General features: G+C 41.1%; 1 protein-coding gene across 2 annotated transcripts in view; it reads left to right on the top strand.

Moving 5' to 3' along the window:
* Positions 1-16,502, top strand: part of SRFBP1 (serum response factor binding protein 1) — a 221,935-nt gene that overhangs the window by 143,026 nt on the left and 62,407 nt on the right. The window contains exon 4 of one of the 2 annotated variants that reach the window (XM_019516829.1): positions 14,917-14,988. The exons of the other annotated variant lie outside the window; for it this stretch is intronic. Within the exon in view, the coding sequence (XP_019372374.1) occupies positions 14,917-14,988 (72 nt within the window). The remainder of the gene's footprint in view (positions 1-14,916; positions 14,989-16,502) is intronic. 2 annotated transcript variants of the gene reach the window in all.

The following is a 16,502-nucleotide window of genomic DNA, read 5'->3' as shown; positions in this document are numbered from 1 at the left end:
TTCCTGCCATGGCAGGGGGTCGGACTTTATGATCTGCTCAGGTCCCTTCCGACCCTAGAAACTATGAAACTATGAAAACCATATTCCCTTTATGGAGTACAGAAGGCAATCTAGATATGGGTGATGCAGACAAGGCTGAAGTATTTAATGCCTTTTTTAACTTCAGCCTGCACAAATGGAGGCAGCTACCAGGTGCCAAGTACAATTGGCAGTAAACCTGGGGAAGGAGACAAATAGCCTAGAGTAGTAAAAGAATAGGTTAGGGACTACTTAGAGAAGCCAACTGCTTTCAAGTTGGAAGAGCTAGATGAGATGCACCCATCTAAAAGAAGTGGCTTGGGTAATTTCAGCGCTATTTGCTATCCTCTTTGAGAATTCACGGAGGTCAGGTGAGGTTCTGGTGTTAATTCTCAGATGGATTCTGAGGACCAACAAAAATTCAAAAAGCCAGTCCCACCAAAATTAAATAATTGCAATAGAAGAATACCTAATTTCTGATACCTATTTTCTGAATTTTAATAACAAATTATGGAAAAAATAATTACTAAACAGTAAAGTTAAGGCATATCAAGCAAAGATTAAAATTTTAAAACGCATATTTATCTAAAGGCATAACTATCTTATCAGTATTTGAAAGCCGTTTAATTTTAAAATGTTTTAAGTCCTAACGTCTTTAAATGCCTCTAACTGGTGGGGCAGCCTGTTAAGGAAAGGAGCTTTACACCTAGGTTTAAAAAATTAAGTTGCTGAATAGAGCTAACCAGGTATACTTGCAAGTGGGCAATTCAACAAGAACTGTAGTTCAGGACTAAAGAACCAAAATCCCAAAGTAGACCTAGGTTCCATACTCTGTTGCTTGGCTAAAATATTTAAATGCTTACTAAATAAGGTAAAAAATGTAAAAACATTTGTAATAGGTGCTACTCTTGATTAATATGCACCTGCCTATTGTCATCCCCTATATAAACTTTATCTTGGCTAAAATTAGCCTTAGACATTAGGGGTGTCACAAGATCATCAGGTCCAGCCCCCTTCCCAAAGGGCACACAGTCAGTCAGTAGGGGCAAATGATCCCAGCAAGACAGGCATCCAAGTGTTTCTTAAAGGAATCCAGAGTAGGTGAGCCAACAATGTGCTTTTGTTGCAAAAAGGCTTGCATCATACTGGGCTTTATTAACAGGAATGTTGTTGGCAAATCAGCAGAAGTGATCCTTCATGTTGTCTGCTTTGGCCATTTGCAGGGGGCCTAGGCCAAGCTGCAGAAGTATGACTAAGCAGAAGGCCCCAAAAGGTTGTTTCTGAGGGACCATAGCATGAACCTTTCCAGATGTAACAGCTAGCTTGGGCAACAAAGTAAAAGAAGCCATCAATATATCTGTCTAAACCAGTAATAATATGCAATTAAACAAAGCACCAGGCCTGAAAAGAGACATTACATCAAATAATCCAAGTATACTATATCATAGCTTTATCTTAAAATATTAGCAGTTGTGATTGATGTAACCAAATGTATTAGATACTACTTTGCTATAATAGACATATTTTTGTTAAAATGCGTAGATAATTTGTCAAAACAAAACAGCTTTGTCAACAGAGATCATAAATTAAGGGAAGGAGAAGCAGGACAGTGTTGAACAGCATTCCATATACTTTCTTAAGGATATAAATCCCCATTAATTAACATTTTCCAGGTCCACAAGAGATCTGATTCAGTCCAGTTCCAAAAATTTCAGTGAAAAAATTTAATAAAACCAATCAGAGGTCATTTATTATATTATTAGAGCAAGCAATCTATAAATGTTGGGTGGAGGCTGGAGGGGATCTTGAAGAATTCTGGGAGAGGTCCCAGAAGACTGGAAGAGGGCTAACGTGCCCATCACCTTGTTCTCTTCCCCCCCTTCTTGAAGATGGCCTTAAAACAAGGCAATCAGAAAGAGCCATCATTGATTCTCTAAGAGCAAGTCATGCTTGACCAACTTGATTCCCCTCTATGATAAGGAGACAGGCTCATGGCATGACAAAATCTTCAACTTCTCTGTTCTGTAATGGGCCAAAACCCACTATGTTCTTGCCCCTGAGACAAGGACACACCTCTACCTTTGTTAGTTAGGACATGTGAATCATATAAGAAATGGCCAGATCCCCAATGACATACTTTACGGTGAGCTGGCCACTGGCAAACTTCAGCTTAGACTGCTCAAACTTCATTTTGTTGATGTCTGCTAGAAAAAAGTTTCATAAGCTGTGCATCAATGTCCAGTTCTGAAAATCAGTCACTTTGGACTGCTGTGAGTAGATATAAGGAAAAACTTCTTCACAGTTTGTGTGATCAGGCTCTGGAATGGACTTCCAGCAGGGGTGGTGCAGGCACCTCCCCTGGAGATCTTCAAAACGAGACTGGAAGCACACCTTGCTGGGGTTATTTGACTGGAGCAGTCTTTCCTGCCTGGGGCTGGACCCAGTGATCTTAAGAGGTCCCTTCCAGTCCTAAACTTCTGTGAATCTGTACAAGTAGTAGTAGCCACCAACGTGCAGTAACAGTTTCTAGGGAAAAAAATTGTCTTATCATCATCTCTTCAGGTGATTAAAGAGATTTCTGATTTTACAGTAGCTGACAATTACATAACTGAAATGTGGTCTGCATTAGGCTACAGCTTAAATCACCTCACATTAAATCCCTGACTGTGGTATAGGATCAAGTAAAAACTATATCTCACCAGTGCTTGCACTTTGCATGGCTGCCTGTTGGTTTCCTGACTTGTAAATTCATGAGCTGGAATCTAAGGTTGCTTTTATTGTCTTTTTCTATTTTAGTTCTATTTAAAAATGAACAAACAAACAAAAAATCCTAGGATTGTTCGGAGGCTGTGGAGGGGGAGGTGTTTCCATTTCTGAAATGTTAGCATTAAGACATCAAGCAGATGAGTAATTCAAAATGAAAAGGCAAAATTTAACTGTTCCTTGTGCAGAGAATAAAAAAGTGTTATGGCTTAGTAAGCCACGCTATTTAAATATATAATTACTGTGCAAATCTCTATATTTTTATTACTTAATATTGTGATTTTCATGAGCATTGTCTAGTTTCAATTCAAATAAATAAAGAATATAGCTTTCTACATGTCTTGCACCCTGTGACTATGCATGCATGAATGGGTAGAGCAGCTTTGCAGCTTACCATAGTTATCCCATGTGTTGCATAGATGTCTTGTGAGTTGGGCTGAATAGTTCTCTGAATAATTAATCTTTCTAAATTCTTATTATTGGTAATGTTGTGGTAGTATCACAGTCACAACTGGGAGCTGGACATGATACAAACACAGGACAAAAAGATGGTTACCATAATTTTATCTACACTAATAAGAATATATTTTATTCACCGCCACAACAGTTTGTCTCTCAGTTAATAAATTATACAGGAAGTTGCTACACAGCTTAGAGAATAGTGATTTAAAATGTAGAATATTAAACTAACTTAGGCCAAGCAAAGAGGTGGTATTCTCTGGAAGAGAGAAAGTGACACATGATGAAAAACAGATTATGTTAAAATCTGCTGACCCTTTGCAGAGTTACAGGGATTGTTAATGAATTATATATGTGGCTTGGAAAGTAATAGAGCTGTAGAAGCCTGAATTTTATTTTCCTTTTCTTTAAGTATATTGCTCTAATTCTGCAATAATATTCAACTGGTTAATGTGGTACTTGAGAACTAGAAAATATCGCATGATGAACATTGTTTATATAAATTTTTTGATGTATCTTTTGACTTCTTACTTTTAAAATTGTACATACATTTACAAGAATCCAGAATCTAAATTGGAATTTGAAGGAAGCTGGATATCAAATTCTAGGTTTCTTTGCTAAAATACGTACTATATTGTATTTGAATAAACCTTGGCAGCATTGTGAAGGGTAAGTGTAGATGTCACATCTGGTAGAACAATTTTTTAGAAATAGTTTGGGTGCTTCTTTTGTTGTTACAATGGACCCTTAATGAGATTCCCATCTGCTGAAATTCACGAAGACTTGTATATAATAGCTGTCAAAGTTTGAAGTTTTAAAATATGCCAGGACAAAAAATAGTTTTTCTACTATTTCAGATCTACCATCCTAGATTGTCTGGTTAAAAAAAGAATATGATATCAATCAAGTGATAATCAGAGAATAGACTGGCACACACCACTACTTTGAAATGCGGCCCTATATCTGACCCATATCCCTAATATAGTTTTAAAGCCAGTTGCTATTCCACTTAAGTCTGTCGGTGCCCAAAGTGATAATTACATCTAAGCACAATTCTATTTCACCCAGACTGAGTCCCTGAAAAAACTGTTAATAGAAAATGGGGATGGGTCATCCTCCTTCCCACTTTTTGTGTTATAATCTTAAGGCTACAGTGAACAAAAGCAGACAGATTAATCGGTGAGTAGGACCTGGCCCCTAGTTCTTGCTTGGAAAGTATGTGACCCTTTGTATTAACTGAAGTATATATCCAAGCAGGTGCACAATTTTTTTCTCTATTGAGTTTTAAGTGTGCTCTGTTTCCATGTGTGAGTGCACACGCCTTCAGTGCTTTGCAGCCATCAGTCATAAAGTATTTATGTTCTTAATGAACTAAATTACTGTTTTTCAGACAAAAGACATAAATTGAGTAGTAAGTTAATCATGACACTAGGCTGACCAACCATAAGTCATTAGAAAAGTGGCACTTTAAGAAGCAGGTTGCTGCCTTAAAAAACCCAAAAATTAGCCTTCTACTATGAGACTTAGTGTATAACGATGGACAGGAAATAGCAAAATGAACTTGAAAGACTAAGAAGAAGGTCAGCTTAGTATTATGCGTGTACAAATGTAATTTGAAACAAAAACACAACTGAGGAAATATATTTAGAAAATGTAATAACTAAAAGGATTTATGTGAAGTAATGAATAGCTAATTAAAGACAAGCTTAGGATACATTATGGCAGCAAAATTTTCATTACAGTTTTGATCTGTGGTCCTTCATATCACCATGCAGTGCAAAGAAAGTCATTTTCAATGTGACACTACTGAAATTTCATCTAAAATACTTTCAAGAATTCTTGTCAGTGTAGTACCATCTGTTTATGGTCTAATCTTATCATTTAATACTCATTTAAGATAAAAATTGTTTCCAAGATCATAAAAATTGAAGGGAATTTTAAATAAGATAAGCAAAAGTTATTAAGAGATTTAAGAGGAAAGATGCTACACTTTTGACAACCAAGAAAAGTGTATATAACATAACAATATACAAAGGTGTAGACATTTAAGAGGAAGAATATTTCAGTAGCATATATGCATATGAGTAGAAGTAATGGGAATAAAGCTGAACAGAAAAATTTGGGCTGAAAATCAGGCAAAATTTCTTAATACTGAGGTCTTCTAGATGTTGGTATCATATCCCTAGGGAAGTGTTAGAAAATTTTTCCTCTGAGTCATCTAAAGCTGTACTAGACAAGACAGTTGAGAATACATTTTATTTCTTTAACACTTCTGCATTGTTCTCTTCCAGCTCTAATTTGTATGTTTGCCTATTCCACTAGATTTTTTTAAAGCTATTTAATAAAATATAATCTATTTCCGTTTTTGTCAGGCCAGGGATTGTATTCTGTAGTCTGTATTTGGATGTTGCTCAGCACCTTGTGGACACAACTGCATTCTGAGTAATCTTAATGAGAATCTGAAATTAAAATTTAAAATATCATTTCTGCTTGGCACATTAGTGTTTAGAACCAAGTCTTTTTCTTCACTATAATAGGATTGTTTAATTTATATAAATGTCATTTTAATGGTGTGTCAGTTATACTAAATGTGCTCCTCTTAGCTGGGCAGGTAGGTATTTATGGAGCATTTTCCCAATAGTGTTTCTGTGTCTTGCCTGTAACAGTCATTATGTAAAACAGGCAATGATAGTGGGATAGCCCAGAAACCAAGGCCTCCCTGCCCTATGCCTCTAGCTAAGCCTCTAATTTATGCTCCTGGCCATTCTTCTCTTGGTTGCCCAGTAGGCCAGTTTCAGCAGGACAGATGGAGGGTGCTCTTGACAATCCATAAGTCCTAACCTGGTTGTAAGGGCACTCACTTGGGAAGTGAGAGGTGCTGGTTCAAACTGCACTGGGTTGGGAAGTGGGGAGGGGCTAGAAACTAGGTTATAAGCCTAAATGGTGGGAGGATGGTCATTGTTGTCATCCTTTTCTTTATCAGGTGTCAGTAAACTAGTCATGGTTTTCCTGCAGCTAACATTTTTTGGGAACTTCCTTTCCAAACAGAGAGATTAAGTCACAAAAATGCATAGAGTGCATAAGGAGAGGGCACAACTGTTGGCCAGGATGTTGTGCACTTTCCTTCCTCCTCAGCCATTTCTCGGCTTCCTGAGCAAGATGGTTCTCTTCAAAGTGGGCTGTAGCTTGAAGTATGGTGCAGCTCCATAGAAACCTGTTCCCAGCCAGCACTTCCTAATTTGTAGAGTTGATGCTACTCTTCTTAAGGTATGCTTTCAGGGTGTCCTTGTAGTGCTTCCTCTGTCCTCTGTGGGTCTTCTTACCATGACTAAGTTTAGAGAAGAAGACTTGCTTCAGCAGACAAGTGTCAGCCATCCACACACAGTGGCCAGCCCAGCAGGGTTGTTGTTTAATGATCTTTGCCTCAGTGCTGGTTATGTTAGCTGCAGAAAGGATGCTGGCACTGGTTCAATCATCTTCCCATCTAATGCAAAGGATCTTCCTGAGGTAATGCTGATAGAACCATTCCACGTGCTTAATATGGCTTCACGCACATCTCACACCTATTGAGGAGCATGGGGATAACCACTACATTGTAGAACAGGATCTTAGTTTCCATCTGCAGATTTCAGTCAGCAAAAACACAGCAAAGCAGCTTTCTGTATGATACACTGGCACAGCAAATCCTATGTTCAGGTTCTATATTAACATTAACTGGGAGAGGTGACTGCCAGGGTGTGGAAAATGCTCAACATTTTCCAGGGTTTCTCCACCAGTGGTAATTTGTGGAGGAAGAGGGGCAGCTTGTGCTGGAGCATGCTGATGGCGCACCTTCGTCTTCCCAATGCTGAGGGAGAGTCCCAGGCTGTGATAAGCACCTGAGAAAAGCCCAAGTGTAGACTGCAGATCATTCTCAGCGTGCACAAGGATAACACAGTCATCAGCATACTGAGTGTCAGTGATGCCAGTCTTAGTAACTGGTTTTGCTGTGAGGGCACCGCAGGTTAAAAAGCTGACCATCCATTCAATACTCAACCCCAATTCCAGGAGGGAAGTGGTAATGGATGAGAATCAAAATCACAGCAAGATAGATGGAAAAAAAGGTTGGGACGATGACGCAACCCTGCTTAACACCAGTACAGATGGTAAATGGGTCTGACTCTGATCCATTGCAAAAGCCTGTGGCGATCATCCACTTATGGAGTAGCCTGAGAACATTGATGAACTTCAGTGGACAACCAAACCTAGCCAGCGTCTTCCATAAGGCTTCACGATTGATGGGCCCATATGCCTTGGTTAGGTCAATGAATGTCATAAACAGCTCCTGGTGTTGCTCTCTATACCTTTTGATCTGTCATGCAACAAAAATCATGTTGGTGTTATCCTTAGATGGTCTAAAGCTACAGTGTAATTCCAGAAGAACATCTTTGACAAGGGAGAGGAGGCAATTCAGAAGGATGCGTGTAAAAAATCTTCCCAGCAACAGAGAGGACGACAGTGCCTCAGTAGTTCCCACACGCTTACTTGTCCACTGTCTTGAAGATGGTCACAATGCTGGCATTCTTTAAGTCGGGTGGAATTTCCTCATTAACCCATATTTTGATGAGAAGTTGGTAAAATTTTTTCACTAGTACTGTTCCACCAGCTTTGAAGACCTCTTCGGGGATGCCATCTGGGCCTGGCACATTATTGTTCTTGATCTGAGTGATGGCACGCCAGACTTCCTTGGAGGACGGGGGATCAGCAAGAGGTTCTATTACTGTTTGTTAAGAAATGGACTCAATGGTGGCAGCTGAGGCCTCAGATTAACAGTTGAATAGAGTCTTTGCTCCTTCTAGTGTTGCTTGATGAATACATTGTGAGAACAGTGGAGCTGTCCTGGGATTGCAGAGGGGTTGGGCCATTGGAACATGGCCTGTGGATGGCTTTTATTGCTTGAAAGAAACTTCTTATGTCATATTGGTCATCAAAACTCTGGATCTCCATCGTCTTCGCTTGCTACCACTGGTTCTTGATGTCCCATAGCTTCCTCTGAACTACAGCTTTCAGCTGGTAGTAAGTCTCATTTTTGCTAGTTGGAGGGTTCATTTCGCTACCTGTGGCTCACTTCTGATGGATAAGTGCTAGGATTTCCCCATTGTTCTCATCAAACCAATGTTGGTGATGGTAAGTGGTGTATCTAATTGATTCAGAGCATGCCTTGTGAATAACATTTTTAAGCTCCTTTCAATATGCCTGGTTGTCCTTGATGTCGTCAGGTAGGTCAGAGAGCCTCTTAGTAAGGCGTTGCTGAAGTGCCTTGCGTTTATCTTGGTCTTGTTGTGCTGTGATGTTTAAATCTCTTCTGTATTCCTTTTGGTTGTTTATGATGTGGCGCAAACTGTGTGTCCATGATTGATCTGACTAAACAGTAGTCCATCTAGCAGTTATCTGCACCTCTTGGGACTCAGGTGATATGGAGATATTATTGCCAGAGTAATGGCCTCTGACAATAATATAGTCAAGAAGGTGCCACTGATTGGAGCATAGATGTTTCCAAGTGGTTTTATATTTGCCACTTGGTCATGATGAGCAAGTTGTGCTCTGCACATTTGCTGAGGAGGATACCATTAGATTTGACTTTCCCCATCCCCTCTTCCCCAGTGGTGCCAGTTCAGAGTGTCACCCATGAGGATGAGCTTGTCTTCCTTGGCTGTGGCAGTCAGGACTGTCAAGAGCACAGTAGAACTGTTCCTTGTTGACTTCTTCATCGTCAGGTTATTACTGAGCTTGAGGTGGAGAGTCATAAGACATTCGTTAATGCCCACAAGGAGTTCTGAAAGCTGGCTGACCATCTTATTCTTGATGGCAAAGCCAACCCCATGAATGCACCTCTTTTCAGGTGACTTTTTTCTTTCCAAAAGGACGTATAGCCACCTCCTCCTTTCAACCAACCTTCATCTGCCCAGTGGGTCTTGCTTAGGGTAGCAACATCGATGTCATGTCTTGCGAGTTCTCTAGTACTATGGCAGTTCTTCTTTCAGGACACTCACTGTTCAAGGAGACCACGAAAGTGCGGATATTCCATGTGGTGAACTTTAGTACTTTATTTTGTTGTTTTCAGCTGCAAGTAGATTGATTCCACCGGATATGGCAATCCAATTGAGGGGGTTGAGACAGCTTATGTTTAGGGCACCTTTTTTAGCCCCTTCCCCATTCAGGATGACCAGAGGGGATCCTAAAGAGGATTGCTCAGTGACGGCTGCAGCTACCAAATTGTATTTCTGTCTTGGTTAGTACAAAATGACTATCCCACAACCGCTGCCTACATGCAGATATGTGACTTGGAACTCCCAGAAATCATCGTTCCTGGCCTTTCTGCCACTCATCCATCACTGCAGGACTTGATTTGTGGGAGATGTTAACATTCCTGGCAGAGGCCTGCGTGTGACATTGTTTAACATGGGGAAGCCAGTGTGCAAGCGACAGGCTTGACAGGAGGGAGCCCTGAACCCAATGGCAAGGAAGTCCAAGACAACCGGAGACCTCCATCCTGCTTCAGCCCTCTTCTGCCTTCACAGCCACAGAGAATCGGCAGGTCCTCAGATATGCCTGTTGCACCATTGGGGTCTTCAGGAGTTTGGACCATGCTTAGTCTGGAACCTCACCTCAGATCTGTTCACCAGGGGGGACCCTACCAGGAGTACAAGACTCCAGATGACATACCTCTGAGGATCACTGGAACGCACACACCTCTCCACCATGACAAGGTTATGCTTCAAGGAGAGGCTTCCTTTATGTAAGCACTGGGAAAAGAATGCTGCTTGCTGTGGAGAATTCTGCAGTTTTCTCCCACACCACTAACTGTTTCTCAACTAATCTTGCTTGCAAGTTTTAAGATAGTTTTACCATAAAGTAATAATGATGAAAGAGTGAAGCTCTTGTATATAAATTCTCTCTGAAATGTGCATTGTAACATTTCTCCATCTGGAGTGTTAAAATTAGAAAAATACATTATTCTGAATATGATGATGTTTTTCTAAATCAGCACTGCTCAACCTCTAACCCAGGGGCAGGCACTTCTGGGGAGCTGCCGTGGGCCAGTCAGCACTGCTCCATCCTTCCACCCCCTTGAAGCAGCCCGGAAGCTTCACACCCTGCAGCTCCTCCCCACCCCGAGCCTGCCTTGTGCCCACTCCAGACCAGCGAAAACCCACATGCATAGACTTGACTCTGCCCTGCCCTGTGATTGCTCTGGACCACCTGCCTATGCTGGGCAACAGCCAGGCAGAAGCTGCTGCTTGGCACAGGGGGAAAACGGTCCCTCCCCCTCACCACTGTCAGGCCCTTCTTGCTACAGGTGCCTGGAGCCCATGCACAAACTACCCTATGGCTCCTCTCCATTGCTATGCAGGCCACCTAGTAAAACAGTGGTGGCAATGCAGAAGAGCCACAAGGCAGCCCAGACATGGGCTCTGGATGTCTGCAGCAAGAAGGGCCCAGCAGTGGTGAAGGGAAGGTGTTTCTTCTCCCCTGTGCCAAGCAGCAGCTTCTGCATGGCCAGTGATGCTGTTGCCACTGCTCAGCGTTTGCAGGTGAGTCTGGAGCAGGCATGGGGTGGGCTGGTGGCAGGGCAAGCAGGTTTCGGCTGCTCCAAGTCCAGGCCAAGTCCAGAGTGGGTGCAGGGCGGACCAGGGTCAGGTCTGTGTGCGGGTCGCCTCCAGTACCATGGGGCTGGGGACAGTGATGGTGACAGCTGGAAGGAGCCACTGCCACCACCTGGGCTGCCTAGAAAGGCAGTCTAGCTGTGGAGCTGCCTCCACCCTGCTGCATGCCCAGGGAAAAGGGCCACAGGCCAGATGGCACCTGAACCAGGTAGAACCCCTCTGGGCTGGATCTGGTCCACAAGCCATATTTTAACAACCCCACCATAAAGAAAGGGTTTGTATGTGTGTGTACTCTGAATTTGTTTTTATAAAGTGTTTACATCTGATTGAATTTATATAACATTTGAATTCAAAACACTGGCACTGACTCATCCATTTTACTGCAGCTTAGTATCTATTTAGAAAAAGAAAACATGGTTAAGGACCACCACATATTAAACAAACTAATTTTCTTAATACCAAATTAATATTTAATCAAATACATCTAGGTATTATAAATCCAGTTAATGCATTGATGAGCCAAACAGCTGCAGTGATGGTGATGCTCACCTTCAGGGCTCCAGAGTTGCCTGAAAGCTCTGAGCTCACTGCACTCTGGATGGAGCCACAGCTTTCACACAGCTCCTGAGCTCAGGAATTGAACATCACTGCCATTCACCTCACACTCCCCCATTGAATTCCCCAGCATGAAAATAGGGACCAAGCAGCAGCGGTATTGCTTAGCTCCTGCAATTTGCCACCAACACTAGGAAAACATCCAGCTTCTTACAAGCTGGTAAGCATCTAGCTCCTTTACAGGCTGATACAGTTCAGTGGTCCATCAGCCTCAGTCCCTGCTGCTTGCACAGGGTACCATTTCATTTTAAAATTTAATTGTTTAAAATATAATAGTATAGAATATTATTATTAAACTTTTTACTATGCATTAATAAGCCTCAATTTGCTTAAAATATATACTTTCCTTTCTACTATTACATAAAATACTTAATATTAGGATATGTCAAAGTATAGAACTATGATGCTTTTTTATGTGGCCCATTGGCCCATTTCTTATTAAGGTTTGGTCCACTTCAGGAAAAAAAATTATTTTTTTTTTTTTAAGGTTCACCACTACTGTTTAAATCACTCCACAGGGAGCCAGAGCTCTTCTTTCTTAGCCTGCTGACCTGCTATGTGACTGTAGGCACATCACTTAACAACTCTGACTTATTTTCTTCATCTGGGAAATATTTGAAAAGTCATGGAAAACTGAATCATAGAATGTAGAGATGGAAAAGACCTATTAGATCATCCACTCTGTCTACCTGCCAATGCAGAATTGTTTCCTACATTTACTAGTGTTTTTCTAGTCTGGTTTTGAATGTGCCAAGTGATTGGGCTTCCACCAGTACCTTTGGGAGATGATTTTACAGGCTACTGGTTTTCACTGTCAGCAAGTTTTTCCTGACTTCTATATCAAATGAATTTTACTTTTAATTTCAAACCATTTTGCTTGGTTATACTTTGCTGCTGGGGTTGTTATGTTTAATTGTTTTAAAGTATGCAGCTCTCCTTTTCTGAATTAGCTTACAGTCTAAGAGGATGGCCAGGACATTAATTAGGAGGAAGAAAAGATACGAGAATCATTAATAAGAAGGGAAAGAGACTACCTGGAAATGTGGGCGTTAAAAAAGAAACACGGGGACACACAAATTGTCTTACATTAAGGCTAAGAACAGACATTCAAAGAGCCTGAACGTGAATTGATTCAATCTTTGCAGGTTAGTCTAACCTGTGTAGATTGTACTGCCAAGCAAGTGAATAGACAGTGATGTTTTGATTCCGGAAATGCAGCCACATACCTGCAGTGGCTCAGGTCAGAAGTTGGCGGGGGGCACTGCAGCTGGCAGACCCCAGCTGCAGTTCCCCGGTGGGAAAGAGGCTGGAGAGGGGGAATAAATCCCCTCCCTCCCCCCCTCGCTTCAGGGGGCCTTGCTGGCCAGAATCTGGCCATGCCCCCACCCCTGGAGCGGCGAGGGGGGAGGGACCCCAGACCCAGCTGGGGTCCCAAGCAGAGAGGGGAGGGAGGGGGGAATAAGCCCCCCCCACCCTGCTTGCCTCAGGGGGCCATGCCCGACCAGTATCTGGCCACACCCCTGCCCCTGCTCTGGCTAGAGAGCAGAGGGGTGGGTGCAGCTCAACTCTCTGGAGCAGACAGCACAACACAGCCCAGCACAGCTAGGGGACTCTGATTTAACTTAAACCAGGAAGGGGTCTGGGACAGAAGTTCCATAAACTGGTTTGACCTCAATCAGTTAAGTCTGATACTGCATTCAACCAGGTTTATCTTAACCCAGTTTCAGCCATTTTGAAACTGGTTTATGTGCACTGAACTTGTGTTGTGTTCAGTGGCAACGCGTAGGGGGTACACTGGGGTGCACGTGCACCCCCCGAGAGTGCCGGTGCACCCCTGATCGGCCACGCTCACCACGTAGGCAATGGGCAGGGGAGCAGGCGGGAGTGCCAGTGCCCCCCCTGACTAAGGCGGCACCAGTCGCCCATGGATAGGTGATAGGTTTAAATCGGTTTCTGATCACTTAAACCAGTTTGTGTGTAACTTCTGTCCCTAGCCTAAGGGAGCAATATGATGAAATGTAAAAAGCTGAAAGAAGTGGGGCGATTAGCGGTCTGGAAGGCCCTTTTAAGTAAGAGAAAATGACACCAAGATCAATAACAACCTTGTGAGGATGAAGTGGCTTGCTGTCTTACGTTTATATCTTTCAGATGTTATCTGAAAAACAACAGCCTACCTGTTGTTGTATATATGTTAGTTGTATATATATATTAGTCTTTACTTACTTGTTACCTGTTCTAGACCAGTCGTCATTCTAGTTGCTTTGAGCTTCCTTCACTTAATAACTTTCTTATAATGAGGTGTCTGGATTTGAAACAGTTTTCCAGGTGCAAGTGCAGCACATTGAAGAATCTCTTGAGCCTCCAAATTTCTACTATTTTGAATACCTAGTGTATAGATTTATTTTTCCCACAGCTTAGCACTACAAATATCCTGGTAACAGGTAAACCAGAATACTACTGACAAACATGGTTCAATTTCTTCCTTTACAGGGTTTTATAAGGGACTTGTACTTTTCAAAACAACAAATGCATGGAAAAGTCACTTAGTCTTCATGTAGCCTAGCTGTATAAAATCTATTTTAAAATGGATTGCTGGCAAGCAGTTGATCTGTAATATGATGTATTTGCTCAAGTGCCCTTGGACAAAAATGCTTAAGGCAATATAAGATCTTTAAACTGACTATTGAATATATGTAGCTTCCAAGATTATTTGATTGTATGTAGCTTCCAAGTATGTTCATTTTTTTTCATATTTATAAACATCTGTCCTTATTGCGGGCATGGTTCAGAAAAACAGAGTTCTAAAGATAGCATCTATCTTGGGTTTCTCACTGCTGGGTCTCATCTCCTGATGGCAATGCTGAGATCTAACAGTGAGAACCCTGCACAGATGGTGTCTTCAGTGAAGCAGAATTACAGGTAAGTAGTTTTCCCTTTCAACCTCAATTTCAAGGTTTTAATCAAACCTATGTATTTATATATGCTTAGAGGTCTCATAGTAATTTCAGTGTCTGTGGTAAATTGGCATTTCTTAACCTTTTACAGTCTATATTTTAACACACATTGAGGCAATTGAATGTTTCTATAAATAAGATCATGATTTTGCAGAATCCGTTCATTCAGTGGTTTCAGTATAATCAGATATTTTTGCAATGGGTATGATATCAACACACAGAATCAGATCCTGAGTAAGCTTTAGTGAATCTTGGAAGCAAGTTCACTAAACACATCCATAAAATTCAGAGGAATATTTGTGTTTGTTGTTTTTAGGCACTGATCATTTATCCTTTGAGATTAATGGGAAAGCCCCAAACTCTAGTAAACCCCTAAGATTTCCCTTTGGAATAGACATTTATATAATGAAATACTGTTTTTATTTATATTTAAAGAGAATAAGTAATGTTTTCTTCCACAGGAAATTAAACCAGATCAAGTAACCAAATTTGCTCTTGAAAAAGAAATTAATTTTGAGAGTATCTGCAAAATGGTGAGTTTAAAAATACATTAAAATAACTATTATAGATAATTATGCCTGTAATCTGGAATTATATCTGTATGTTATGACGTGCACCTACAAATTGCAATTTAGTAGAAGTGGCTTGTCATTAAGGCAGGTGGAACTCATCTCCGCCAGTCACAGGCAGCTAGGTAACTGGTCACGTTTGTTATGTATTTGGCATTAGATTCATAGAGTCTTAGAATATTATGGTTGGAAGGGACCTCAGGAGGTCATATAGTCCAACCCCCTGCTCAAAGCAGGACAATCCCTAACTAGATCATCTCAGCCAAGACTGTCTACCCAGGTCTTAAAAACCTCCAGGGGTGGAGATTCCACAACCTCTCTGGGTAACCTGTTCCTGTGCTTTACTTACCCTCCTAGTGAGAGTTTTTCCTAATATTTGACCTAAACTTCTCTTGCTGCAACTTGAGACCGTTGCTTCTTTTTCTGTCACCTGCCACCACTGAGATCAGTCTAGCTCCATCCTCTTTGGATCCCCCTTCAGTTAGTTGAAGGCCGCTATTAAATCCCACCTCAGTCTTCTCTTCTCCAACCTAAATCAGCCCAGTTCCCTCAGACTCGCTTCATAAAAGGCTAAGTGAACTGGTCTTATTCATTATTTATTTTTTATTGGCATTCCATGTTTGTGGCTCAAATGACTGACTTAATTTTGCCCAGTCAAAGCTTTCACTTAAAAGAAAAAATTCTAACTCTTGAGATGGCAGACAAAATCTTTCACAGAATGTAGCCAGCATCATGACATCTGTTTGAGTCTATGGACAGCCTAAAATCGTAATTGTGTGTGAACTTCCTGTTCTCTGTTAATCTTGTTGACATGTCTCCTCTGAAATCCAATGAAGATGCTTAGTTAAATATTAACTATTCCATTCCTGATGTCACTAGCAGATGGAATGTCTGAGGGGGTCATGATTAGGAGTTGCTTTGCAGGATGGAATTTGGAGGAAAGAGCAAAGGAAATTAGCATAGAGAGTAAGTAAGCAGCAACAGAGAAGGGAATAAAACAAAGAGCAGTAATAAGTACCCTTAAGAGGTAGGTATTTTTAACAGAATCATACTGAATCAATAACAAATGATAGAAACAAGTTTAGGTACTCCATAAAGGCTGTCTTCTCCCCATGATCTCTGTGCTCTAACTAATGATCGTGAGGAGTCTGAAATCTGAAATTTTGCATCCATGTCCACGAAGTATAACTAAACATGGAATGTGGCCATCTCCCCTTAATAAGCTTGACCTCTTTGTTTTTTATGGTGACTGTACAGCCTGCTGCTAAAGGTTTCTGGTGATTTCTCTAACCTATGATGTCTCCAGCATATACAGCAAGAATAGTTCCATGGATAAAATTGGGTTAATCTCCTATTTGAAGAGTAATGTAGCATATTCTCTATATAAAAAAAAAAAAAAAAAAAAAAAAAAAAAAAAAATTTTTTACATAATTTTTCCCTCTCCTTTCCTTTTATCATACCATTTTTCTTTCCCCTCT

This window comes from Gavialis gangeticus, unplaced genomic scaffold (genome assembly GCF_001723915.1).
Source record: "Gavialis gangeticus isolate Ggan-Ray unplaced genomic scaffold, GavGan_comp1, whole genome shotgun sequence".
Classification (NCBI taxonomy): Eukaryota; Metazoa; Chordata; order Crocodylia; family Gavialidae; genus Gavialis; species Gavialis gangeticus.
This window is presented reverse-complemented; position numbering and strand designations above follow the sequence as displayed.